At 49.4% G+C, this 23,808-nt stretch overlaps 11 protein-coding genes across 11 annotated transcripts; 6 read left to right on the top strand and 5 right to left on the bottom strand.

Annotated features, from left to right (window-relative positions):
- The first annotated feature begins 65 nt into the window (after positions 1 to 65).
- Positions 66 to 1,252, top strand: BDW70DRAFT_136126 (uncharacterized protein). Its single transcript, XM_073736811.1, has 3 exons — positions 66 to 579; positions 649 to 1,077; positions 1,160 to 1,252. Exon 2 carries the CDS (start codon positions 744 to 746, stop codon positions 1,047 to 1,049), a length of 306 nt encoding a protein of 101 aa, XP_073596124.1. The 5' UTR covers positions 66 to 579; positions 649 to 743; the 3' UTR covers positions 1,050 to 1,077; positions 1,160 to 1,252.
- A 574-nt stretch (positions 1,253 to 1,826) lies between these two features.
- BDW70DRAFT_50507 (uncharacterized protein) lies at positions 1,827 to 2,451 on the bottom strand. The gene has a single exon (XM_073744157.1). It carries the CDS (start codon positions 2,266 to 2,268, stop codon positions 1,936 to 1,938), a length of 333 nt encoding a protein of 110 aa, XP_073596123.1. The 5' UTR covers positions 2,269 to 2,451; the 3' UTR covers positions 1,827 to 1,935.
- Positions 1,921 to 7,103, top strand: mdr1 (ABC multidrug transporter Mdr1). The gene is made up of 3 exons (XM_073736810.1): positions 1,921 to 3,039; positions 3,090 to 6,373; positions 6,431 to 7,103. The coding sequence occupies exons 1-3, from the start codon at positions 2,635 to 2,637 to the stop codon at positions 6,786 to 6,788; spliced, it is 4,047 nt and encodes a 1,348-aa protein (XP_073596122.1). The 5' UTR covers positions 1,921 to 2,634; the 3' UTR covers positions 6,789 to 7,103.
- A 62-nt stretch (positions 7,104 to 7,165) lies between these two features.
- BDW70DRAFT_136121 (SWI5/SAE3 family protein) lies at positions 7,166 to 7,629 on the bottom strand. Its single transcript, XM_073736809.1, has 3 exons — positions 7,546 to 7,629; positions 7,407 to 7,492; positions 7,166 to 7,333 (listed from the first exon to the last, which is right to left on the bottom strand). The coding sequence occupies exons 1-3, from the start codon at positions 7,615 to 7,617 to the stop codon at positions 7,174 to 7,176; spliced, it is 318 nt and encodes a 105-aa protein (XP_073596121.1). The 5' UTR covers positions 7,618 to 7,629; the 3' UTR covers positions 7,166 to 7,173.
- Positions 7,630 to 7,876: 247 nt separating this feature from the next.
- On the top strand, positions 7,877 to 10,064 carry BDW70DRAFT_136120 (uncharacterized protein). Its single transcript, XM_073736808.1, has 3 exons — positions 7,877 to 9,217; positions 9,281 to 9,410; positions 9,471 to 10,064. The coding sequence occupies exons 1-3, from the start codon at positions 8,510 to 8,512 to the stop codon at positions 9,827 to 9,829; spliced, it is 1,197 nt and encodes a 398-aa protein (XP_073596120.1). The 5' UTR covers positions 7,877 to 8,509; the 3' UTR covers positions 9,830 to 10,064.
- BDW70DRAFT_136116 (E1 ubiquitin-activating protein AOS1) lies at positions 10,043 to 12,331 on the bottom strand. Its single transcript, XM_073736807.1, has 3 exons — positions 11,762 to 12,331; positions 11,641 to 11,698; positions 10,043 to 11,580 (listed from the first exon to the last, which is right to left on the bottom strand). The coding sequence occupies exons 1-3, from the start codon at positions 11,790 to 11,792 to the stop codon at positions 10,479 to 10,481; spliced, it is 1,191 nt and encodes a 396-aa protein (XP_073596119.1). The 5' UTR covers positions 11,793 to 12,331; the 3' UTR covers positions 10,043 to 10,478.
- Positions 12,332 to 12,453: 122 nt separating this feature from the next.
- On the top strand, positions 12,454 to 14,814 carry BDW70DRAFT_136114 (uncharacterized protein). Its single transcript, XM_073736806.1, has 5 exons — positions 12,454 to 12,601; positions 12,682 to 12,684; positions 12,795 to 13,588; positions 13,643 to 14,371; positions 14,441 to 14,814. Exons 2-5 carry the CDS (start codon positions 12,682 to 12,684, stop codon positions 14,562 to 14,564), a joined length of 1,650 nt encoding a protein of 549 aa, XP_073596118.1. The 5' UTR covers positions 12,454 to 12,601; the 3' UTR covers positions 14,565 to 14,814.
- Positions 14,815 to 14,833: 19 nt separating this feature from the next.
- BDW70DRAFT_136110 (RFX family transcription factor) lies at positions 14,834 to 18,274 on the bottom strand. Its single transcript, XM_073736805.1, has 4 exons — positions 18,157 to 18,274; positions 17,325 to 18,045; positions 16,953 to 17,270; positions 14,834 to 16,900 (listed from the first exon to the last, which is right to left on the bottom strand). The coding sequence occupies exons 1-4, from the start codon at positions 18,170 to 18,172 to the stop codon at positions 15,367 to 15,369; spliced, it is 2,589 nt and encodes an 862-aa protein (XP_073596117.1). The 5' UTR covers positions 18,173 to 18,274; the 3' UTR covers positions 14,834 to 15,366.
- Positions 18,275 to 18,684: 410 nt separating this feature from the next.
- Positions 18,685 to 20,597, bottom strand: BDW70DRAFT_136109 (succinate--CoA ligase (GDP-forming) subunit alpha). Its single transcript, XM_073736804.1, has 7 exons — positions 20,288 to 20,597; positions 20,197 to 20,225; positions 19,997 to 20,123; positions 19,874 to 19,936; positions 19,785 to 19,810; positions 19,646 to 19,728; positions 18,685 to 19,582 (listed from the first exon to the last, which is right to left on the bottom strand). The coding sequence occupies exons 1-7, from the start codon at positions 20,446 to 20,448 to the stop codon at positions 19,082 to 19,084; spliced, it is 990 nt and encodes a 329-aa protein (XP_073596116.1). The 5' UTR covers positions 20,449 to 20,597; the 3' UTR covers positions 18,685 to 19,081.
- Positions 20,598 to 20,708: 111 nt separating this feature from the next.
- Positions 20,709 to 22,991, top strand: BDW70DRAFT_136108 (Elongator subunit ELP3). Its single transcript, XM_073736803.1, has 2 exons — positions 20,709 to 21,132; positions 21,183 to 22,991. Exons 1-2 carry the CDS (start codon positions 20,835 to 20,837, stop codon positions 22,607 to 22,609), a joined length of 1,725 nt encoding a protein of 574 aa, XP_073596115.1. The 5' UTR covers positions 20,709 to 20,834; the 3' UTR covers positions 22,610 to 22,991.
- A 252-nt stretch (positions 22,992 to 23,243) lies between these two features.
- BDW70DRAFT_159870 (uncharacterized protein) lies at positions 23,244 to 23,706 on the top strand (the record flags this gene model as incomplete). Its single annotated transcript, XM_073740746.1, has 3 exons — positions 23,244 to 23,281; positions 23,347 to 23,404; positions 23,530 to 23,706. 3 exons carry the CDS (start codon positions 23,244 to 23,246, stop codon positions 23,704 to 23,706), a joined length of 273 nt encoding a protein of 90 aa, XP_073596114.1.
- Between the last annotated feature and the right edge of the window lie 102 nt (positions 23,707 to 23,808).

Genomic DNA, 23,808 nt, shown 5'->3' with positions numbered 1-23,808 from the left:
GGAATGATTCTGAACATCATGCTACACGAGACATCGTTGGCTTAATGTACGAATCAACGTTTTCATGGGTCTCGCGGCCGAAAAGCAGCAGCCGCCTGGACCTCGCGTTCCCCGGAGTGACTCGAATATGCCTTCAGTCTGCTAGAGCCCCACGGCATTGTAAACTGCGGTGTTAAATGAGCTTTGTACGGCGTGATGTTTCTTCCTTAGCTATATTAGAAATTCAGATTGCAGCAGACGTTGTTCTTATAAAGAATACTTCTTGAGACGTCCGTGGTATCACAATCTGCGTACTTCCTAGGCGGCAGCCTCATATAGAAGGCAGCTTAAATTACACCTTCCATGATCCGTTACTCAAGTTTTGCACGTCCACATATCTACTTACAAGATCTCCACGATTGTAACCGCCAAGGTGAGTGAGAAATAATAAGGTGGCTCCGGCTTATCAGGCGGCTTGACGGACCGTCTACCGTGTTGCGCCTCTACACCTCCGCAAGCACAACAATCAGCCACATATCGGTGATTTCGAATATACTACGGCTTCGATCTTTTGCCAATCGCTGCTGGATTGATGCACGACTTGATCCGGAGCTGTTTTAGTATAAATCCACAATACTAAGAATCAAAAATGTCATAGATGCTGCTCACTCTGCACAACCAGTTGTGCATAAGCCAGTGGCTGAATTCATCGACGGTATGGTTTAGTACTGTACTATGAGTACAGACTCGGTCAGACTATCAAGATGACAGATATTAGCAGAGGATTCCATTCGGTCTCTTATAACATCCTGGTGGGCCAGGCCTGCTGCAGCGAATTCCAGCCCATAAGCATATATTCAACGCACTGCAGCTCCCAACACTCCCCCAACCATCATCATTCATTGCATTATAAACCGCATATGTTACTGAAATCGTGGATTACCGACAGGATATTGCGTTGGGTATCGATAGCCAGGGGAGTGCATATCAAATCCTTCGCGGCATCCCCCGCTCCCAATAGAGAAAGAAGGAATGCAAGCAGGTCGACTACGGAATTATATAAGCACTGAATCTCCTGTACCCTCTCGAGCTCACAGTCTGCAGTACATGCACGCATCAGTCAGCATTAAGCTGGGGCAATTGATTCAGGATGCGACACTGCGTGTCAGCTGAATCTCACCTGTAAGCGAGACACGGAGTACGCTACAACTTTCTAGGAGGCGCTTCGTATTCGGTTAGAGTAGATTTGGAACGGACTTAGGAATTAGCGCCCATCCTTTAACTCCACTTATGGCCTTCTGCTCCTCAATAAGCGCAGGAATTAAAGACCCTCGAACAATCTAGAATTCTAGATTTTTCCTTGAGACGGTGTCTCGAGACCAGGGTTGCGAAGGCAACACTACAGCTGCACAGTTGGCCACATTATGAGCAGGCTGAGCCTGAGACATTCACAAATCATTATTTCGCCTCAAACAAGCATTCACGCGCTATGACAGGAATGGCAATTTTTCTCCGCCGGCGTTTTCCTTCGGGGGTTCTTGGGACCCAACTTCGGGGCCACCAGGCTCCAAAGTGCGAACGAACTGTGGCCGCGTAACCAGGATCGCCAACGCAAACGTCAGTTCCACATCAAGGTCTGCTTGGAGGAATGTCGGGGTACGGACATCGCAAGGGCCGAAGGTCAAGGTTCCAGCCAATGCGTCAATGGATAATCAGAATAGTAAGCAAATGCAACGTCACGGGAATGCTGTCCAACCAATGCATGCACTGTACCAGCGTGCACAAAAGACTGTACAAGTAACCTGCTAGATCTTTCTTATCTATTCTGTAGATGGCAGCTCCAGGCAGCTAGCTCTACATGGCTAGATAAATTAAATGAGTCACCTCCGTCTCCAGCTGAATCCAGCAATCATAAACTGATTTTCCGAAAGAGGACCCCGGCGTCATTCACAGAAGTCAATGCAGTGATTCTGCAAGGACTGCTATTGGTAGAATTCCATTGTTATGGAAACAAAGGCTATCAAACCATGCCCTTTTGTTTATATTCCCCCCCTTGAAATATCCTATGGAGACGACGACAGTCAACATTATTAAGATGCTGTACCAGCTGAACCAAGTATTGTTGCTGCTGGCAAAAGCTGGACCATAAAATGATGATACCTGCTCGGGGGTTGTAATCCCCGATTGACGGGTCCAACTTGAAGGATGCAGGATGACTCTTCGCTTGCACAAAGATCTCGGGAAGTTGGGGGTCCGATGATCCAGACTAACTCGAGTGGGCATATGCATCTAGTCAAGCATTGATTATTTTAACTAGCGATGGATGTCTGAGCTTCGCGTCTGGCATAGGTAGCCTGGATATTGCTGATTATTTCTCCTAACATTGTGCCCCTATATTACCATCAAGTACGAACACTGCGATCTCAATTACATCGAACTCCGACTCGACTCCGACTCCGCGTACAACTATTTTACTATTTTACTCTAGATCCTCTGCGAACATTCTCGTATTCTGCTTCTGTCAAAAGATTTCTGACCATCCGAACGTCTGTCGCGCAGAAGTAGTCGGCATTCTCTCATGGAGTGGTAATCCTGATCTAAACCGTCGACGACTCTGAATTCGGCAGGGGCTTAGCCAACGGCTTTGAACTTAAGATGTCCTCGCCAGAGACAAATCCCCTTGCGCCAGAGACCGCTGTGCGCGAACCTGCTGAGACTTCAACGACGGAGGAGCAAGTTTCTACACCACACGCTGCGGACGAGAAGAAAATCCTCAGCGACCTCTCGGCTCCATCCAGTAGTACAGCAACCCCCGCAGACAAGGAGCCACACCCTATATCGTCGTCCAGCAATAATGCGGTCTCGGTCAACGAAGTTGATGCGCTTATTGCGCACCTGCCAGAAGATGAGAGGCAGGTCTTGAAGACGCAGCTGGAGGAGATCAAAGTGAACATCTCCTTCTTCGGTCTCTGGCGGTATGCAACAAAAATCGATATACTTATCATGATAATCAGTACAATCTGTGCCATTGCTGCCGGTGCAGCATTGCCTCTATTCACAGTACGCATTTGTTCCTGCAGGTTTCAGGAGCTCGTGGCTAACTTGTCCAGATCCTCTTCGGTTCGCTAGCGTCAACTTTTCAAAGGATAATGCTATATCAAATTTCGTACGACGAGTTCTATGACGAATTGACCAAGAACGTTCTGTACTTCGTGTACCTCGGTATCGGCGAGTTTGTCACCGTCTATGTTAGCACTGTTGGCTTCATCTATACCGGAGAACACGCCACGCAGAAGATCCGCGAGTATTACCTTGAGTCTATCCTGCGCCAGAACATTGGCTATTTTGATAAACTGGGTGCTGGAGAAGTGACGACCCGTATAACAGCCGATACAAACCTTATCCAGGATGGCATTTCGGAAAAGGTCGGTCTCACCTTGACTGCCCTGGCGACCTTCGTGACAGCATTCATTATCGCCTACGTCAAATACTGGAAGTTGGCTCTAATTTGCAGCTCAACAATCGTGGCCCTTGTTCTCACCATGGGCGGTGGTTCTCAGTTTATCATCAAGTACAGCAAAAAGTCGCTTGACAGCTACGGTGCAGGCGGCACTGTTGCGGAAGAGGTCATCAGCTCCATCAGAAATGCCACAGCGTTTGGTACCCAAGACAAGCTTGCGAAGCAGTATGAGGTCCACTTAGACGAAGCTGAGAAATGGGGAACAAAGAACCAGATTGTCATGGGTTTCATGATTGGCGCCATGTTTGGTCTTATGTTCTCGAACTACGGTCTTGGCTTCTGGATGGGTTCTCGTTTCCTGGTGGATGGCGCAGTCGATGTGGGTGATGTTCTCACAGTTCTCATGGCCATCTTGATCGGATCGTTCTCCTTGGGGAACGTTAGTCCAAATGCTCAAGCGTTTACAAACGCTGTGGCCGCGGCCGCAAAGATATTTGGAACGATCGATCGCCAGTCCCCATTAGATCCATATTCGAACGAAGGGAAGACGCTCGACCATTTCGAGGGCCACATTGAGTTACGCAATGTCAAGCATATTTACCCATCTAGGCCCGAGGTCACCGTCATGGAGGATGTTTCTCTATCAATGCCCGCTGGAAAAACGACCGCTTTAGTCGGCCCCTCTGGCTCTGGAAAAAGTACAGTAGTCGGCTTGGTTGAGCGTTTCTACATGCCTGTTCGCGGTACGGTTTTGCTGGATGGCCATGACATCAAGGACCTCAATCTCCGTTGGCTCCGCCAACAGATTTCTTTGGTTAGCCAGGAGCCTGTTCTTTTTGGCACGACGATTTATAAGAATATTAGACACGGTCTCATCGGCACAAAATACGAGAATGAGTCCGAGGACAAGGTCCGGGGACTCATCGAGAACGCGGCAAAAATGGCGAATGCTCATGACTTTATTACTGCCTTGCCTGAAGGTTATGAGACCAATGTTGGACAGCGCGGCTTTCTCCTTTCAGGTGGCCAGAAACAGCGCATTGCAATCGCCCGTGCCGTTGTTAGTGACCCGAAAATCCTGCTCCTGGATGAAGCTACGTCGGCCTTGGACACAAAATCCGAAGGCGTGGTTCAAGCAGCTTTGGAGAGGGCAGCTGAAGGCCGAACTACTATTGTGATCGCTCATCGCCTTTCCACGATCAAAACGGCGCACAACATTGTGGTTCTGGTTAATGGCAAAATTGCTGAACAAGGAACTCACGATGAATTGGTTGACCGCGGAGGCGCTTATCGCAAACTTGTGGAGGCTCAACGTATCAATGAACAGAAGGAAGCTGACGCCTTGGAGGACGCCGACGCTGAGGATCTCACGAACGCAGATATTGCCAAAATCAGAACTGCGTCCAGCGCATCCTCCGATCTCGACGGAAAACCTACAACCATTGACCGCACGGGCACCCACAAGTCTGTTTCCAGCGCGATTCTCTCTAAAACACTCCCCGAAACAACCCCGAAATACTCACTGTGGACGCTACTCAAATTTGTTGCTTCCTTCAACCGCCCTGAAATCCCGTACATGATCATCGGTCTTGTCTTCTCAGTGCTAGCTGGTGGTGGTCAACCCACGCAAGCCGTGCTATATGCTAAAGCCATCAGCACACTCTCGCTCCCAGAATCACAATTTAGCAAGCTTCGACATGATGCGGATTTCTGGTCATTGATGTTCTTCGTGGTTGGTATAGTTCAGTTTATCACGCAGTCAACCAATGGCGCTGCATTTGCCGTATGCTCCGAGAGACTTATCCGTCGCGCGAGAAGCACTGCCTTTCGGACGATACTCCGTCAAGACATTGCTTTCTTTGACAAGGAAGAGAATAGCACCGGCGCTCTGACCTCTTTCCTGTCCACCGAGACGAAGCATCTCTCCGGTGTTAGCGGTGTGACTCTAGGCACGATCTTGATGACCTCCACGACCCTAGGAGCGGCTATCATTATCGCCCTGGCGATTGGCTGGAAATTGGCCTTGGTTTGTATCTCGGTTGTGCCGGTTCTCCTGGCATGCGGATTCTACCGATTCTATATGCTAGCCCAGTTTCAATCACGCTCCAAGCTTGCTTATGAGGGGTCTGCAAACTTTGCGTGCGAGGCTACATCGTCTATTCGCACGGTTGCGTCATTAACTCGAGAAAGGGATGTCTGGGAAATTTACCATGCTCAGCTTGATGCACAAGGCAGGACCAGTCTAATTTCTGTCTTGAGGTCATCTCTGTTATATGCGTCGTCGCAGGCACTTGTTTTCTTCTGCGTTGCGCTCGGATTTTGGTACGGAGGGACACTTCTTGGTCACCACGAGTATGACATTTTCCGCTTCTTTGTTTGTTTCTCCGAGATTCTCTTCGGTGCTCAATCCGCGGGCACCGTCTTTTCCTTTGCACCAGACATGGGCAAGGCGAAGAATGCGGCCGCCGAATTCCGACGATTGTTCGACCGAAAGCCACAAATTGACAACTGGTCTGAAGAGGGCGAGAAGCTCGAAACGGTGGAGGGTGAAATCGAATTTAAGGACGTGCACTTCAGATACCCGACCCGCCCGGAGCAGCCTGTCCTGCGCGGCTTGGACCTGACCGTGAAGCCTGGACAATATGTTGCGCTTGTCGGACCCAGCGGTTGTGGCAAGAGTACCACCATTGCATTGCTTGAGCGCTTTTACGATGCGATTGCCGGTTCCATCCTTGTTGATGGAAAGGACATAACTAAACTAAATATCAACTCCTACCGCAGCTTTCTGTCACTAGTCAGCCAAGAGCCGACACTGTACCAGGGCACTATCAAGGAAAACATCTTACTTGGTATCGTCGAAGACGACGTACCGGAAGAACTTTTGGTTAAGGCTTGCAAGGACGCCAATATCTACGACTTCATCATGTCGCTTCCGTAAGTTCATATTTCTGTCCTCCATCCTATACCTAGTCCGCTAACATGCAACAACAGGGAGGGCTTTAATACGGTCGTTGGCAGCAAGGGAGGCATGTTGTCTGGCGGCCAAAAGCAACGTGTGGCCATTGCCCGAGCCCTTCTTCGGGATCCCAAAATCCTTCTTCTCGATGAAGCGACGTCAGCCCTTGACTCTGAGTCAGAAAAGGTCGTCCAGGCGGCTTTGGATGCCGCTGCCCGAGGCCGAACCACAATTGCTGTTGCACACCGACTCAGCACGATTCAAAAGGCGGACGTTATCTATGTTTTCGACCAAGGCAAGATCGTCGAAAGCGGAACTCACAGCGAACTGGTCCAGAAAAAGGGCCGGTACTACGAACTGGTCAACCTGCAGAGCTTGGGCAAGGGCCATTAATCCCAACTCCCATCATTATTCTCTTCTCCGGCTACTTTCTTGCATATATATAATCCTTGAATATCTCGTTGATATTCTGATGATTTGCTAGCACGTTTTTCCTCACCTTGATTTTTCGTATAGAATTCTCGGGCTCGTTAAGCCTAGTTATTGGTTTTTCTTTTCCTTTTCCTTTTTCTTTTTCTTTTATTTCTTTTATTCCTTTTATTTTTATTCCATTTTATTTTCTTTTTATTAGACTTCTCGTCTCATAGCAGACACTCTCCTCTACCTATGTACCTTAGATGAGATGAAAAGAAAAAGCAGACAAACCACTCCATACTCCACAACTCCTGCCTTCGTCATAGTTCATCATTATAAGCTATCCGTCCATCAGAAAAGCCTCTCAATCTTTCATACCCAGCCCAAACTCCTTTTGCACTTCAACCTGCCTCACCCCGCGTGCATCAGCAATGAGACCCATCAAGCCCTGCCCAATATCTTTGATCTCGTTATACTCGTGCAGAAGCCGAATATGCCGCTTTACCGTTTTAGATGGGTCATCCCTAGCGTAGCTTAGTAGGTGTGTCCTTTAAGAGCAGAGAGGAACGAAAGAACCAAGCCAGGGGCGTGCCTTACTTCAATTCAGCCCGTATCTTGGCAATTTGAGCTTCGACTTGAGCGCATTGAGATTCAAGGGCTGTTACTGATGCGCGGAGACTCGCCTAGGTGAATGTTAGTAGGACGTTAGTTAGATATTGCAGCTGGGTAAACTTGCGAGCTTTTTATCTCTCTGGGAATCATGGTGGGGTATGGATGGGTCTTGGGATTTCTCCGGGGATGAAGGCATGGCTATGCTCTTGTGGCTCTGGATTATGGGTATGGATATAGAGATCTGCTTAATTATTTCAAGACGAGGTCCTTAGTTCTAGGTATGTTGTAGTAAGTATCAGCATTGACGTTCTTAGGCACCCCACGATATCGCCACGATCTCAGCAACCAAACAAGGATAGAGACTGCTCAATCCGTGAACCTAGCCTCATTCATCGGCATTTTAATAGTAAATAAGATAGATATCTCTTGTAACTCTGTACTCCGTACCTGCTATAGATGAAGTGGGCACGTGCAGCCAATCCGGGCGAGTGTTATCTCCATTTCTCAGTCTCCGTCTCCGTTACCCGGCCCGCTTTCGATCGTTTCAATCAAAAGATTCGTAAGCCTGCGTCTCTTCTCTCCCCTCATCCTCCTCTTCTTTCCGCAAACCAGCAAAGAAGGCAAGATGTTGGGCGCTCTTCGTTTACGCGGAATACTTGGAGCCTTGCTCCTCGCTTCGCCTGCCCTGGCTCACGGCGACCATTCGCATGTCCCCGAAGGTGCCGCTATCTCAGACGACCCTATTGTATGATGCCTTGCCTAGTCAAGCTTAACTTTGCGCGGACTGACAACGCGCCAATGTTCTAGGACTCGACACTATGGATTCATATGATTCTCATGGGAGTCTCCTTTGGCATAATCTTTCCCTTGGGCATGGTACTTGGGGTATGTCTCTCGAATCGTACCATCTCCCTCCGAGCTCAGTCTGACTCTTTTGTCCTTTTTCACCATAGATCATTCGGTCACGATGGCACGTTCCTGTCCAAGTTATTGGAACTGCGATCGCCGTTGTTGCATACTTTCTCGGCCATGCGCACAAGGGTCGCCAGTTCGCCAAAAACGTCCACGCCTCGTTCGCAAATTGGCTCATGTTCTTTCTGGCCGCACAGGTCATTCTTGGGGTTTATCTCAAGTTACATATCGAGAGGGGAATTCTTGGGAAATTCCGCAAAATCCTCGTTTTTCTCCACGGTATCCTCGGCAAGTTAATGCCGATTCTCAGCTGGGTGCAGATGTTGTTTGGAGGGATCACTTCGTTGGGTTTCTGTCGCGATGACCATCTCGGACAATGCCTGGCCCACTTCATTATGGGCAGCGCCTTCATCGCGTACGGTATCCTGCTTACCATCCTCCTACTCGTCGGCCAGTACTGGTTGCGCCGCACCGGCCGCAGTCAGGAGTTCTTCGATTCCCTGGTCATCGCGGCATGGGGTTGTGTCAACACTTTCACGGAGCATAGGTGGGGCGGGCCCTGGGTTCATAATGATTTGCAGCACACCACTATGGGCATCGTCTGGTGGTGCGCTGGTCTGCTGGGTATCTGGTTGAGCAGGAAGCGAAACGGTCGACCCAAGAGGAATCTTATTCCGGCTATTGTTATCCTCCTTACAGGCTATGCCATGTCCGGTCATCCACAGCACTCGATGATTAGCACCATGATCCATACAATCTTTGGATACACGTTGATGGCGGCTGGTTTGACCCGAATCATCGAGATCTCTTTCGTGCTGAGAGACCGGAGCAGTGTGAGCGCGGATGGATCGGACCCTAACAGCTTCCAGTACTTAACGCCTTTCGTAAGTTTCCTGGCTTACCTATGGCATATAAAGAACGCATTATTCTAACGATTGTCTGTACAGCTATTGTACGCCTCCGGATTCCTCTTCATGGGCGCCACAGAAGAACAGATGATGCTCCTTGAAAATGCCGGCATTACCCACGTATCTTACGTACTCATCCTCTACAGCATCGCATTCATCCTCTTCCTATGTATGTCCCCCTTTCCGTCTACTCAACCATAAACACAGTATTAACTTTGATTCCCTCTAGTTGTAAACATTCTACTCCATATCTACGCCGTGCACGCCTGGCCCGAGTCCGCAGACCCGGCAGCCCATTCCCACTCCCGCATAAGTACCGACATCTCCGATCAGGGCCCCTCCGGCTCCATCGCCCTCCCTAACGGGCCAAGTAGCAGCCGCTTCACGCACGTGAACGGCCACGCCCGCACCCCCTCCGAAGCACAGCGCATTCAGGACGCTGAGACTTTTGAGCTCCAAGGTCTTATCTCAGATGAGGAGGAAGATGAGGATAAAGTTCCACCTTATGAGGGAAGAAGACATGGCCCTGGTCCGAGAAAACCGGAAGATGAAGAAAGCGCGCCGCTTTTCAGGAAGGACCGGGAGTAGAGATTTTTCAAAACGCGCATGACGCTTTTGTGAGAATATATGGAATTGGGTTCGCGTTGTTTGGTTTATTTAGAGTGTGAGGAACACTCCCTAATATTGCATCCTTAATTTTAGTGCCTGTCCGGCTTTTCCCTTAGGTTTAAGGTTCTGGGTGAATGGCGTTGCGCTTGATGCTTGGCTAGCTACTCGTTTGTCTGCTTGCTTGCGAACTATTACAGATTTGCATCATATGAAACCACAGTCTTGGTAAACTCAGTAGATAGTCTCCTTGTACTCCGGACGCCAGTTGTTTATCGACAACCACATACGTACTTAACTGGCGCGGCTTGGCGTTTTCAATGTTAGGACATACATATATCCCGCAGTCAATTCACTGTGGAGTAGATTGGAAGTAAATGGGAAAAGAAGATGCCCGGACGATTATCCCGGATCCATTATTGACCCCCATATCCAATGGTTAAACCTTATCATACAGTCATAAATCCGCTCCCAACCCAGGTAGTACCCAATCCTGGCCGAAAGTTGGAAGGAGAAAGAAAGTCCAAGGCTAAATCGAACCCGAAATATACGTTAACCTCTCCACTGACCTGTGCAAGACCCTGTTTTCATGGCGTTCTCCGGAATAGTAGAGGACACCGGATTTATAGGGTTACGACAGCCCTACGCCCGGCTGGCCATTTCCTATGCTCGGCTGACCATTTGCTATACCCGGGTGACCATTGAGTGAAATTGGATTCGGAGCCGGAGGAACGGCAGCCATGGCATTTGGTGTATCCATTGAGTAGAAAGGGTGTAGCGAATAGATGGGGGCAACAGATCTCTCGCCATCAACCAAAAGGAGATTTTGAAGAGGCTGCTCCCGAGCGCTCAGGACATTCATCACGTCTTGGGCTAAAGCACCTCCTAAGAACCCGGCCACTGGACTTAGTTCGCTTCCAAGATTTGACAGGAAAGTTCGCAAAAATGCTGAGTCGAGGGTGCTAATGTCAAGCTTGAGTTCCTGGTGCGCATCCCGAGCCAGTTTCGTGAATGATTCAAGATCTTGGTGTGAGAAGGTTGGCAATCTGCCATGGTTGATTTTCTGAAACTCCCAGAGGGCTCGAAGACAGCTCAGAAGCGGTGTCACTTGCTTTCGGCGGCGGGGTAGACGGGTCAACTCATCGGGTAGCGGTGATGTGTTTGCCAGAAGGAGAGGATGGTATTTCTCTCGTTTCGTGACCATCTCAATCATTTTGTCATTCTCCTTCTTCGACGTTATGTTCAGAATAGTCCGAGTTGACGTTTCGTTTCTAGGCGATGGAACGTTTGATTTCTCTCGTGTGATCACGAAGTCATGTTCAATTAGGTCAGAAAAAACAAAACCGTAGAACCCATGCAGGCCAGCTGCGTAAAACGGTCGTCCGGCTACACGACAGGCCGAATTGATGACATTGTACATGGCGAAGTCAAGCTCGGTTGCAATCGTTAAGTCGAACTGCCCAAAGAATTCTGGCGGCTTGCTGGAAATGCCACTTGCATCCGCGTAGACCTTGACTCGTTTGTTGTAGGCTCGTACTGCTGGGGCCGCGGCTTGGGCCCGATTTTGACCAATACAGTCCTGATTCAAGAGAAACTGCGCTCCAAGATCCTCTTCGGTGACGATCCCATCATCAATTATGGTCAAGCTCCCGATCCCTGCTAACACCAGATTTTTAGCGACTTCATTTGCCAGCGCTTTGAAGGTGATGAGGAGGATATTCGCAGACCGCAATCTAAGTACGTTTCGCCGTTAGTCAAGGATTCGGTCCACGAAATTGTTCGATCTCACTCACTTCTCCTGGGCCTTGACTCCCCAGAGACGGATTTGACGATCGTACAGCGCAATTTCATCTATTGAACTGTTACGAAAAATTCATCATAGAAATTTTTAGTATAGTTCAAAATCGACCGTACCTGGGCTGATCGACTGGTCTTGCGAGTCCATGGTGAAGTATTCTTGTACGTGGAGTCGAAAATGACCGGCTAGATCGACTACAGCAGTCGGATTAATCTCAGCGTTGATTCGGACAATCTAAGGTTAGCCGGATTAAAGAGGAAGATATGAGGTGGAGGGCGTTGCAAAGAAGAATCGGTATAGGCGCGAAGCCGAGGCGAGGAAAGAAGGGAATGACGAAACGAGGTTGGGCGAGGTGACGAACTGTATAACCTCACTTCTGCTTCCGAGGCAGGCTGATTTCGCCTCTCAGCCCCGCGACAGCAGGCGGCAGAGTGACCCTCTAGTTGACAGAGAAAATAGGTATCTCAGCAATAGCAGGGGAAGTAATAAGATTAGCTTCTAACGTCAAGGCGGGAGGATAGCACGGCAGTGTCGGACGAAGAAAGCCAAGATTGAGAGAGAAGCGCGAGAGGGACAGAAGAGGGGCGCGGGAGGCGACCAAGCATCACTCAATGTGTTACCAGAATGCATGAAGCCAGCAAAGACGCCGAGCCAGCCGTTTGCCAGCAACCTAGACACAAGTGAAGCGAAGCTGGATGAGTTTCAGAAAGGAAACATGCCAGTGCAGAAAGCGAGTACGCATCACGTGAGCGGGCAGATAAGCGCCCTTTATCGCCTTGAGCCCCAGGAGCGTCATCAGACAACTCCCCTCCTTCACTTGTCCACTTCCATCCTACTAATATCTGCTCACCGTCATTTGCCATTCTTTTTCTCGCTGCCGCTGTTCGGCTCCTTGCATTCTGTGCGCCGCGTATCCTTCGTTTTAGATCCACTCACCTCCACATCCGCCCGGTATAGTCCTCCAGTCTCCGCCTTCCCCATCCCATCGCCAAATTGGCCAAGAACTAACGACACTTCGGCACTTCCGTTCCATAGGATGGTACGTAAGAAATATACCATTCTCCAGTCCAGGGCCCATATCCTTCCTACCAGTTCGTAGGTTATCTAGTCAGCCCTCCATGTGTTGACTTCTTGTCCTTCCATATCTAGTCGGGGAATTACGACCATCCTCCCGCTTCCCGCCGTGTCGTCCGAGGAAGCAGATCCGGCGATAGATCTTATCGACCAAACACGAACCGCCTGCAGCATCTACGCAACCTATTGAATACTGAACGCAACAGAAATACCTCCGCGCGAGCATTAGAGACACTTGACCAAGAGCTAGAGGAGTTCCGTTCCGAACGGGCGAGAGATCGATCTTTCTTTGAGCGAACCCGAGCAGTCGTGGATCAGCAGATTCGGAGTATACGAGGGGAGAGCGGGACTCGGGAGGATCCTATCCATGGTGCGAGCTCAAGTTCAGGGAATCGATTGCAGAGACTGCAAGATTTTGATGCAATAAGCTACCGTGGTTCGAGACCCAGCGATCGACTTGGCCGAGGTAGGAGGAATCGAGAGTCTATCCTTGATCAGTCCGTTCCTCCTTTAGAATCACCGTCCGCAATGCCTCTGGAGCCGGGTCACGATCATGAAATGGACAGGTTGAGAGTCAAGCGCAGAAAGCTTGATTCGGATGATAATCGAGAAGGACTACAATCTTTAAGGTATGGTCAATTTGGCCAAGTCGTGCCGGGGACTCTGAAAATGGAATTGGCCAGTTGTGATGGAGGCACATATCCGCCCGTTTGTGAAACATCGGGGCCGGAGAACATTCTTCGGGATGACTCGTCCGTGTATTGTACAAAATCAGACCGCTGTAATCTGATTCTAAAACACCGCGGGGAGGCACCGTTCTGTTTGAGGAAGCTTGTTATCAAAGCGCCAAAGTCCGGCTATGACGCTCCGTATGTTCAGCCTCTGATGGTTATCGCTGCCTTACTAACGTATACCTCCACTAGGATTCAAGCAGGGATGGTCTTTATCTCTATGTCAGCCGATGAACTTCTCGCTCGCACCGCTCAATATCAGATTCAACACGCTAGTTCCCGGAGCCGCCGCGGCCGTCGACGCAGCGGAATGCAACCTTCCGAAGAATATCTGAACTCATATCGAACTCCGTTACAAACTCTTGGGCGGGCGACCCTGGCCGGTTTTGACTCCCCTTCTGATTCGGACACGGACGCCAGTGAATTCCTTGGTGCTTCCTCTAGTCTGAATGCGGACCAATCGCCCCAGTTTCGCGTGATCACAGAGTATGATGAGCGCTCTGATGGTACGCAGCTTGACAGATTGGAAGACAGCTTTCTCGAATCCCAATCTTCGGAACCAGGAGGGCCCGACGAATTGAGAGCACTGCATCCGATGTATCCGATTGAAGAAGATTTTCTTTGCTCAGATACCGAGGACAGCAGCGGTGGTGAGGACGAAAGCTCTGAATCTCGTTCCTATAACTCACGACGGCGAGAACTGCAACGGCAGGTACGCGCTATGCGTCGTCAGTACGCCATGGAACATGACGATTCACCCAGGAGACATAACACAATGCAACCGACGTTGCTCATCCCGCCGTCGATGCCGCGCTCTGGACCAACCGCACGTCCTTCAAGCGGTGGACTGATGAGACCTCTTGCTCAGTTCTTCATCAAGCGACCCAAAAGTAGCGTCAGCCTCAAGTTCGATCCTCCTCCGTGAGTGCCGAAGTTCTCTTGTTCTTTAGATATTTGTCTCAGTTTCATCTAACTTTTTCCGCGATATAGGTCTGGTCGTTACATTCTAATCAAACTCTGGAGTCCATACCATGCAGGTAACATAGACATTCAGAGTGTCACCGCCCATGGCTATGCTGGACCCAGGTTTTTCCCTGCCGTCGGGCCCAGATGAGCCCGCACCGCATGTCGATCAATGTCGCGAAATCCACGGTATACGCACTACAATGGCTTAAGATTATTGGACCTCAGCCAGTGATAGCTCGAAAGAGCCCAGCCACCATATAGTACTTTGCCCGTCAAACGGGAAGGGCAATGGGCGAGATCTGTTGCCGCACCGGTTGTGCCTGACCAGCATGTATTTTATGAGCCAGTATAAAATTCCATCTTAACTCATACTTGGAGAGTAATAAAGTCACATGTCATGAATAAAGCAAGAGCATTCTATACGCACGTTCCATGTGAAATAGCGCATCATTCGTCCTTATCCAGCTTCAACATGTTACACTAAATCAAGCCCAGCCCATGATAGTTAAGTATGCGTTGTAAGAACAAAATGCCATGAACAAAAACAAAGCAAGGTGATTAACTGAGCCTATAGCCGGATCCAGACGCCAATGCAATCCAATGAATTAATATTTACAAAACGTGCCTCGTAAGCGAAAAGTAGTATAAAGCAAAGTAGGACCAACCAAACCTTCCGCGTCTTCGGAGGCGGGGTCAACCATGCAACTAGACATGTTTTTGTTTGCCAGCCAGAATAAGTATCAAAACGCAACATGTTAGTCGTCGGGTCCTAATCGATGCTATCGTTTCTCGTCTCTCGTGCAATGATATCCCAACGCCGAATCATTCATTATGAACCAACCATAATCCAAACTCCTGAAAATGTCTCAATCCAACTCCAACCTTGGAAGGCAAAATTATCCTTTCCCAAAATGCAAGAAAGCGGAAGCCCGACTCACGTCACGGTAAGGTTAAATGACAATAACATCACCTTCAGCATCTGCCGGGTCAGAGACCATCATATCACCGTACTTTCCCACTGTCATTAACATTGAGTCGTCGTCCAGATCAATAGCACTGTCGTCGTGATTAGGGGCGTGAAAGGACGTTAAGTTTTCGGAAATATCGGTAGGTTTTTCATCATCCATACGACTGGGATTTGTTTCGACTCCCATCCGTGACCTCTCTAATGATGCGCCATCTTGCGCATTTGACGTAGATGACTCGTTACCAACAGCTTTTGGGGAATTCTTGAGGACAAGTCCTCCCGGGCCGGATTGGTCAGAGTCCAGGCCTGCTTTCTGCAAAGTGCTTGGTGTGTAATGCATGAACCCACCCTTCTCTGCCTGCCATAACATCATCTCATGGAAAAAGACCTTGGTCATCCACCAGGCACTGAAGCTCTGGGCACCGCCCAATGTAAGACGGTGTAGTATGCAATCCCACAATGAATCCACTCGCTCAATGATGCATTGTGTACGGTGTTGAGGAAAAATATGAGCGAGGTTTAGTATGAAGGAGATCCATTTGTCCGGGAAATTGTATTCATCGCCCGCGGACTCTTCAACGGAGAATTTGTGTGGTTTGGGGCTCTTTTCCAAATCGGGTTGCGAGAAGAATGGATGCGAGGCAGCAGGGTTCAAATCAGCAACAGGAGTAAGGAGGGCGCGAATATCATCCTTCAGTATCTGTTCCGTGGCCTGTTCCGCGCAGGCGGGGATGTTCGCCCGGGTGATCATTTCTTTGGGGTCAACTAATGCTGTGAAGTCGAGCCACATCTGATTCCTGTTATCGGGGTGGCACAGCCACGCGGCAGCAGCGTTAGCAGACTGATTCACATCAAGCATGTGCTTCAAGAGATTGCAGAAGATATGAGCTGGCAGCAACCTCGCGAGGGACACATGTACAGGTTGGGCCTTGAATGTTTCGGCAATATGCGTCGTAAGTCGTTGAGATATTGAGCTAAAGGCATCCAGGACAAGTTTCGGAACAACTTGTGTTGTCAACGGTGCCACAAACGCAATCATCTTCTGGTACATGAGCCAATCGCACTCTTTGATCCAAGGTGCGAGATTAGGATGCGTCAGCAGCTTTTGGACCGGAACGGTCAAAGTGCCATGGAACGCAGAGAAGAATCTGAGCAGGTTGCGTTCTTTGCAATACCGGAAGCTATCGATAACTGAGATACAGTGTGAACGGTAGAGTGCAGCGAGTGCCGCCGCTACCTTAGAGTCCGTGTTTTCGGGGAGGTAATAATTGATATCCGGTAATTGCAGAGAGTCTGTATCAACCGAGGAGCTATCCGTCGTAGGTAGTTGTAACATCTGGTAAATTAACTTTCCTGAATGACTGGCAACATTCTCGAGGGTTATCACTTCGGCCTGTGAAGAGGCCTGGCAGCCGCAGCCTGAAATTGCCCTGTCGATGGAGGCCCTGGGAGCGAATGAAGTAGTAGGAGTTGGAAATAGTGCTGTGTCTGCTGTAGGCTGCTGTATGGTGTTCGCACTATGGGGGATGTGAGTCTGGGATTTTCTTGCGAATTGAAACATTCACTCACGATCTTTGCATGTCATTGCCATTCATAGCATCCACACCACCTACTGCCGTGGAGTCGTGGGAAGGGTTCTGGGTGGTTGATGTGGATGGCTTCTGTTGCTTTTCCTCGATTACCGTTAAATCAACATAGTGATATTTTGACTCCCCCCTAACGCCTAATCTGCGCGTCTGTACATTTGGAAATATGATTCGAACTAGTTTCCCGAAAGACGCAGGATTCAGCACGGAGACACGTTCAGTCCCACACTTTTCGGCATAACAGCAGTAAACACGATCTCTGCGGACAGAGCCTGTGCTTTTTCTGCAGTTCTCCTTCAACCTATGGCGTGTAAGAATCGGCAAATGAGAGCATAATTATGTTATTGACACTTACCAGATCATTGCGAAAACTTGTTTGACCTTTTCTGCCTTTCCGCCAGCTCCCTCATGCTTGAGTACTTCTGCCGCCATTTGCTTCAGTGTATAGCCCTCATACTGTCGCAAGAGTTTTCGCAACTCGTTATCGTTGGCTAGGGAGGAGCTTGATCCCTTTTTTTTCTTGATGCCGGCTTCCGAAGCATCATGTTCATCCAGAACGTGCTCCTGTATGTGGTTCTCAATCCCACTGTCGTATATGTTCTGATACTGAGGTATTGCCACGCCTGGCATCCCGTGCGAGACTCCTGAGGGTAATGAGTGGTGGGAGAGATGATGACCATGAACAGCATGGTTGGGGAACTCGTCTGCCCTCGAAATTGCAGAGTGGTGGGCGTCTTGTAAAGAATCCAAGGCGGTGCCGTTCACTTGGTGCGATAATTGCTGGCCAAATCGCATAATAATATCCTCCGGGTTGTTGCCGAAAACATTGGATCCGGCAGATGTTTGGGCCGGCAGAAACTGGGGGAAGCCATCGGTAAGTTGCTGATCTTGGGTCTGCTGAGTTGTGGTCGAATGAATACTAGCAGTTGAGCCTCTCGACCGCGGGCGACGGCTATTCCTAGATATTACTGTTTCTGAGCGCGATCTCATGAGATCTGCCGTGCCAGGACGACTCTGAGGAACGACGACTTGGGTTGATTGAGAGGCTGCACTGGAGGACAGGGAGGCTGCGCGAGCTGGTGTCACCACGGGTCAGCGATGCGGTAAGTAAAAACCACTTCCAGTCGGTTAAGCATCAGATGAATGGGAACGGAAGAGGTATCCTGCAGGGAAATGCAGCGCCTTACCAAGCTCAGGAGGCATCTTCCTTTTACAGGAGCTATTCGCACAAAGGACCTTGAATATTGCTGTTGCTTGGGGTTCTCTCGTTGCTAGGTGCGAAACAGTGGGTAACCACGGGCGATAATAATAATAGGTTCAATAGTGCCCGTCTGTTTTGATCTTTCCTTCAGAGCCGACTTCGGTGCCACCGCGAAGAGATAATCTCAGACAAAATAGAAACACGAATACAGAGCAGTCCGAGCTAGGCTAATCAACAACTTACTCTGTCAGGGCGTCAGGCTCATGGCGTTTGGGGCTGGATTGGTGAGGTTTCGAGGGCAAGCGGGAATAAACAGAGAATCGCCCGTTCCTCAAGCAACGAAAACAACCTCCCAGTCACGTGATAGGATAATAATATGCCTCATTCCTCAGGCCCAACGTCATTGCTATTTAGGCATCCATCACTGTTGCTTCCGAGGCGGCTTAGTCTCCTCAAGGGATTAACCTAGAGAATTATACTTCTCTCGTGAGGTACTTTAGAGAATGTAAAATCTGATACTCGTTATTGAGTCTCAGAGCTAGTATAAAATACTTGTCTTTTCAGCGTCCTTGTCATATGCCTATGCCTTGAAAAGCAAAGCAAACATGTTTGTTGATGGCCACCGTGTTTGGTATTAGATGCCATTTCTGCAAATAACAGATAGATTATTCAAGATTTACAGGAAACTAATTACCTCCTACCGCCTCTAAAACATGAAATGACAATGACAGAAAAAGTACAGAAGAGCTCCAAAAAGAACTTCAGATGAAGTACGGGAATCTAGCAGAGAGCAGGAGATTAACAATTATCGCCTCGATGCTTCAGTGGCGTCTTGAACTGTCGACCGAGCGTCAGGACGGCGACCCACACAACCTCGTGCTGAATATAAAAGAAGGTATTTGTGATCAAATTTAGACAAGGTCTCTCTTCACGAATTCGGCAAGTAGCGACTTGCCAAGGGAAGCCGGGCTGCGCTCAACAACAACACCAGCGCTCTCCAGAGCAGAGATCTTAGAGTCAGCACCTCCCTTGCCACCGCTGACGATGGCACCGGCGTGGCCCATACGGCGGCCCGGTGGAGCACTGATACCGGCAATGAAACCAACAGCAGGCTTGTTGTGCTTGTTGTTGGCCTTGAAGAACTCGGCAGCATCCTCCTCGGCACTACCACCGATTTCACCAATCATGATGATACCATCAGTCTCCTCATCCTCGAGGAAGATACGCAGGCAATCGATGAAGTTGGTGCCGGAGAAGGGGTCACCACCAATACCGACCACAAGGGACTGACCGAGTCCAGCCTGAGTGGTCTGGTTCACGGCCTCGTATGTGAGAGTACCGGAACGAGAAACAATACCAACACGGCCCCGCTTGTGAATGAAACCAGGCATGATACCAATTTTACATTGACCCTATATGTTAATGCCACGTTAGAAGCTGCCATCGGCACTGGACGAGCACTAAGAGATACTTACGGGAGCAATGATACCAGGGCAGTTAGGCCCAACAAGACGAGTCTTGTTCTGGGTCTTAAGGATATCGGTGATACGGACCATGTCTGGCTCAGTTAGTATAAATGTGAGCATTACGTGCGAGTCGTGGTTGATTTCATACCGTGCTGGGGAATACCCTCAGTGATACTGTGAATTACCGGAGCATTCAGTACAGGTATGAATTAATTTACCAAGTCAGGCGAAGCTTACCAGACAACCAAAGGCACCTCAGCCTCAATGGCCTCCTCAATACCCTTAGCAGCGAGAGGAGGACTAAATTTCAAGCATCAGCGCCGACTTTCTGGTAAATGTTTGGAGCTTATCATAGCATACGGGACGAAAATGGCCGAAGCAGTGGCACCGGTCTCCTTGACAGCCTCGCTGACATTGGCGAAAACTGGGAGGTCTAGATGTGTAGAGCCGGCCTTCTTGGGATTGGTACCGCCAACAACCTTAGTACCTAGAAATCGTGAGTGTCCGATCCAAAACGACGCAGTGCGCGAAACTGCTGCAAGGGAAATGGCAATATGTACCGTAGGCGATCGCCTGCTCAGCGTGAAAACTATTGGCGCATATCAGCATCAGGTCCAATTATCAATCAGAGTCCGGGGAGGAGCTACGCACGTTCCTTGTTTTCCAGTGAAACCCTGGAAAAGAACCTTGGTATCGGCATTGATGCGAAGGTTGTTGACAGTCTCAGCGTAAGAACCAGGAGTGTATGCGCGGCGCTGGGTGGCAGCAGCGTTGCGAAGGGCAGAGACCGCGTTCCGGCGAAAGGCTTGCATGGCGACTGACGGGTGGGAATGAGAGAAAAAGACGGGACGCAAAGAAGAGAAGAAGAATTGCACCGTCAGACGGGCAAGGTCAGAACAGAGATTATAGGAGGAGGGGAGAGTGGGAAAGAAAAGGATGACAATAGGAAGCGAGCAGCAATTGATGTTTGAGACACGGGTTCGGCCATCTGTTCGGGAGAAAGCTTTAAGCGGTCCGGTTGATCGCGGGCGGTCGACCTTGATTTTTCTTCCGCTATGGATGGCCGATGCGAGTCAACGCTTCAAACCAGTGTTTTTACTCCACGCAATAATATTTTGATATTTATTATTTTAGCCCAGATCTCCCATCTATCTCGCACTTAGCCCACCTCCGCGTTTGCGCGAGGTAGCCACCCATCATGGCAACCACGACTATGACCGCCCCGCCACCGATCAAGACGAAGAATTCCAAGCTGCCACCAGAAAATGAACGATTTATGAGGGCGTGCTCTGATATTGCGAACGCTCTGATACAAGAATATGAATCGCAGAAAAACCCAACGCAACCCAAGAGGGATATCAACCTCAACAAACTCCGGGGTCAGATGGCAAAAAAGCATAGCTTGAGCCATCAGCCGCCGCTGACGGCCATCATTTCTGCCGTTCCTGAGCACTACAAGAAATATATCTTGCCAAAGTTAATTGCCAAGCCAATCAGTATGTGGTCTCTTGTTCTTTGACCAGTTGTCTTGCTCATACATATTTAGGAACGTCCTCTGGTATCGCCGTTGTTGCTGTGATGAGCAAACCCCACCGCTGCCCACACATTGCCTATACAGGAAACATCTGTGTCTATTGCCCCGGCGGCCCTGATTCCGACTTCGAGTATTCTACGCAATCCTATACCGGATATGAACCTACGTCGATGCGAGCAATCCGCGCTCGTTATGATCCGTTCGAGCAGGCAAGGGGACGAGTGGAACAGATCAGATCCTTAGGCCATAGTGTCGACAAGGTCGAGTATATCATCATGGGAGGAACCTTCATGTCTCTGCCTGCAGATTATCGGGATACCTTTGTCGCTCAACTTCACAATGCGCTCAGTGGTTATCAGACCGATAACGTGGACGAGGCAGTTCAGGCTGGAGAAATGAGTAATATAAAGTGCGTGGGAATAACTATTGAGACTCGTCCCGATTACTGTTTGGATACGCATTTGAGTAGCATGCTTCGCTACGGATGCACGAGACTTGAAATCGGCGTTCAGAGCTTGTACGAGGATGTTGCGAGAGACACGAACCGCGGCCACACAGTTGCTGCAGTTGCGGAAACATTCAAGCTTGCGAAGGATGCGGGTTTCAAGGTGGTTAGCCACATGATGCCAGACTTGCCGAACGTTGGCATGGAACGTGACTTGTTTCAGTTCGAAGAGTACTTTGAGAACCCGGCTTTTCGAACCGACGGGCTGAAGATATACCCCACACTTGTCATTCGCGGAACCGGTCTGTACGAACTTTGGAGGACAGGTCGCTACAAGAACTACACCCCTAATGCGCTTATTGACCTTGTTGCTCGTATCCTCGCACTCGTCCCCCCCTGGACCCGTATCTACCGTGTTCAGCGAGACATTCCGATGCCGCTGGTTACTTCAGGTGTCGAGAATGGAAACCTGCGAGAGCTGGCTTTAGCGCGCATGAAAGATTTTGGTACAACTTGTCGAGATGTCCGTACGCGCGAGGTCGGTATCAATGAAGTCAAGAACAAAATTCGCCCGTCTCAGGTGGAGCTGATTCGTCGCGATTATACGGCAAACGGTGGATGGGAGACTTTCCTTGCGTATGAAGATCCTAAGCAAGACATCTTGATCGGTCTTCTACGTCTGCGCAAGTGCAGCCCCACGCACACATTCCGTCCCGAGTTCACCGGTCAACAAACCAGTATCATTCGTGAATTGCACGTGTACGGTTCCGCAGTTCCTCTCCACGGACGTGACCCGCGCAAGTTTCAACATCGTGGTTTTGGAACTTTGTTGATGGAGGAGGCTGAGCGAATTGCGCGAGAAGAGCACGGCAGTACTAAGATCAGCGTCATCTCGGGCGTTGGCGTTCGCAGCTACTATGCTCGTCTTGGATATACCTTGGACGGTCCTTACATGTCCAAAATGTTGGAGCCAATTGAAGGGGGGGGATCCTGAGCGTATTCAATCGGCCGGAGCTATTTTTCTTTGCAAGTACGGATATGATTAATGAATACCTCAAGCAGGAAGGCAGATCCAAAAGTCCTACTTTAGACTGATTGGCGTTTTATGGAGTGATCTTCTTATGGTTTGGCGATTAGGTGTCTATACTATCCCTTGAAAGCAGGCTACGACTTGCTTGTACATCTATTTCAGAAGTCCTTGGACTCTATGACCAGCGATGGGTTGCCATAAAAAGCGCGAACTAACAAAACTACGTGACTCCGCGGAATGCAATACCTGACTCGCATAAATTATATTGCTTGTTACTAGGAATTTGCTGGACATATTTCGTAGCGGAATTGTGAATATACTCTAGAGGGTATATTCTGGACTGTCCAGATACGAGAACGTGGATTGCCAAATGTGGCTAGACCAGTTTGGCCGCCATGGAGCTTCAATCGCCAGGCCGTTATCAAACTGAGCATCATTGCCCCATATCCGTTACCTCTACCCTCAAACCCGAACTTGCAATTCGTATTAAATTACCTCGACTCATCCGCTATCGTTCAGTCTCACAGGCATTCATTGTCGCCGTCAAGCCGACCCAGATTAACTATCTTTTTAGCAACTAGCAACAACCACCAGCACCATGAAGCCTGTTGTATCTGTGATGAACGCATGGTCCTGGTATGGTTTCCGCCGAAAGACATCCCTTTGCATTCGGTATGCTGATGAGTATCTGTTTTCCAAAGCGTGGTCATCTCCCTCTTCGCCATCGTCATCCTTTCCGTCCTCGGATCGCTATTCAAGGTGCGTTGATTGCTGCCTCCTCCATCGAATCCAGCCTCGATCGCTCGCATCGCTTCCTTCATTTTCAATTACCATAAGCGCCAAAGTAGGAGCCAATATAATCACTAATATGGCCGCCCAAACAGAGCGAACACCACGGCTTTACCGGCTCGGAGGGTGAACCAGAAGACGGCGGCGCGGTCGCCGCTTCAATCTTCACTGCTGTTATTGTTTACGCCGTACGTTACAAATCCCCCTACGCCCTGACAGATCTTGTTTCGCATATGCAGGCATATACTCTGTGGAATGATCGGCTAGGCTAATCAGCACAGGGATTTTTCGTTTTCTGTGCCTTCCAGGCTTACCTGCACATGCGAGCTCGCCGGGGCGGAGCTATATCACTCAGCTAAGCTCTTTCTTTCGTT

This window comes from Aspergillus foveolatus, assembly GCF_047715535.1.
Source record: "Aspergillus foveolatus strain CBS 279.81 unplaced genomic scaffold BDW70scaffold_23, whole genome shotgun sequence".
NCBI classification, from domain to species: domain Eukaryota; kingdom Fungi; phylum Ascomycota; class Eurotiomycetes; order Eurotiales; family Aspergillaceae; genus Aspergillus; species Aspergillus foveolatus.
This window is presented reverse-complemented; position numbering and strand designations above follow the sequence as displayed.

Bases quoted from the DNA above. Each gene is read 5' to 3' on its own strand.
- BDW70DRAFT_136126 (XM_073736811.1), top strand. From the start codon at position 744: ATGACAGATATTAGCAGAGGATTCCATTCGGTCTCTTATAACATCCTG.
- BDW70DRAFT_50507 (XM_073744157.1), bottom strand. From the start codon at position 2,268: ATGCATATGCCCACTCGAGTTAGTCTGGATCATCGGACCCCCAACTTC.
- mdr1 (XM_073736810.1), top strand. From the start codon at position 2,635: ATGTCCTCGCCAGAGACAAATCCCCTTGCGCCAGAGACCGCTGTGCGC. The intron at 3,040-3,089 runs GTACGCATTTGT...TAACTTGTCCAG, and splicing joins CAGCATTGCCTCTATTCACA to ATCCTCTTCGGTTCGCTAGC. The intron at 6,374-6,430 runs GTAAGTTCATAT...ATGCAACAACAG, and splicing joins GACTTCATCATGTCGCTTCC to GGAGGGCTTTAATACGGTCG.
- BDW70DRAFT_136121 (XM_073736809.1), bottom strand. From the start codon at position 7,617: ATGCCTTCATCCCCGGAGAAATCCCAAGACCCATCCATACCCCACCAT. The intron at 7,493-7,545 runs GCAAGTTTACCC...ACATTCACCTAG, and splicing joins CCCAGAGAGATAAAAAGCTC to GCGAGTCTCCGCGCATCAGT. The intron at 7,334-7,406 runs GTAAGGCACGCC...AAGCTACGCTAG, and splicing joins AAGATACGGGCTGAATTGAA to GGATGACCCATCTAAAACGG.
- BDW70DRAFT_136120 (XM_073736808.1), top strand. From the start codon at position 8,510: ATGTTCTTTCTGGCCGCACAGGTCATTCTTGGGGTTTATCTCAAGTTA. The intron at 9,218-9,280 runs GTAAGTTTCCTG...TTGTCTGTACAG, and splicing joins TCCAGTACTTAACGCCTTTC to CTATTGTACGCCTCCGGATT. The intron at 9,411-9,470 runs GTATGTCCCCCT...GATTCCCTCTAG, and splicing joins CGCATTCATCCTCTTCCTAT to TTGTAAACATTCTACTCCAT.
- BDW70DRAFT_136116 (XM_073736807.1), bottom strand. From the start codon at position 11,792: ATGGACTCGCAAGACCAGTCGATCAGCCCAG. The intron at 11,699-11,761 runs GTACGGTCGATT...ACAGTTCAATAG, and splicing joins AGACCAGTCGATCAGCCCAG to ATGAAATTGCGCTGTACGAT. The intron at 11,581-11,640 runs GTGAGTGAGATC...AAACGTACTTAG, and splicing joins GGAGTCAAGGCCCAGGAGAA to ATTGCGGTCTGCGAATATCC.
- BDW70DRAFT_136114 (XM_073736806.1), top strand. The intron at 13,589-13,642 runs GTATGTTCAGCC...TACCTCCACTAG, and splicing joins AAGTCCGGCTATGACGCTCC to GATTCAAGCAGGGATGGTCT. The intron at 14,372-14,440 runs GTGAGTGCCGAA...TCCGCGATATAG, and splicing joins CTCAAGTTCGATCCTCCTCC to GTCTGGTCGTTACATTCTAA.
- BDW70DRAFT_136110 (XM_073736805.1), bottom strand. The intron at 17,271-17,324 runs GTAAGTGTCAAT...TACACGCCATAG, and splicing joins CAAGTTTTCGCAATGATCTG to GTTGAAGGAGAACTGCAGAA. The intron at 16,901-16,952 runs GTGAGTGAATGT...CATCCCCCATAG, and splicing joins GGCAATGACATGCAAAGATC to TGCGAACACCATACAGCAGC.
- BDW70DRAFT_136109 (XM_073736804.1), bottom strand. From the start codon at position 20,448: ATGCAAGCCTTTCGCCGGAACGCGGTCTCTGCCCTTCGCAACGCTGCT. The intron at 20,226-20,287 runs GTGCGTAGCTCC...ATGCGCCAATAG, and splicing joins TTCACTGGAAAACAAGGAAC to TTTTCACGCTGAGCAGGCGA. The intron at 19,937-19,996 runs GTATGCTATGAT...CTTGAAATTTAG, and splicing joins GCTTCGGCCATTTTCGTCCC to TCCTCCTCTCGCTGCTAAGG.
- BDW70DRAFT_136108 (XM_073736803.1), top strand. From the start codon at position 20,835: ATGGCAACCACGACTATGACCGCCCCGCCACCGATCAAGACGAAGAAT. The intron at 21,133-21,182 runs GTATGTGGTCTC...ATACATATTTAG, and splicing joins GTTAATTGCCAAGCCAATCA to GAACGTCCTCTGGTATCGCC.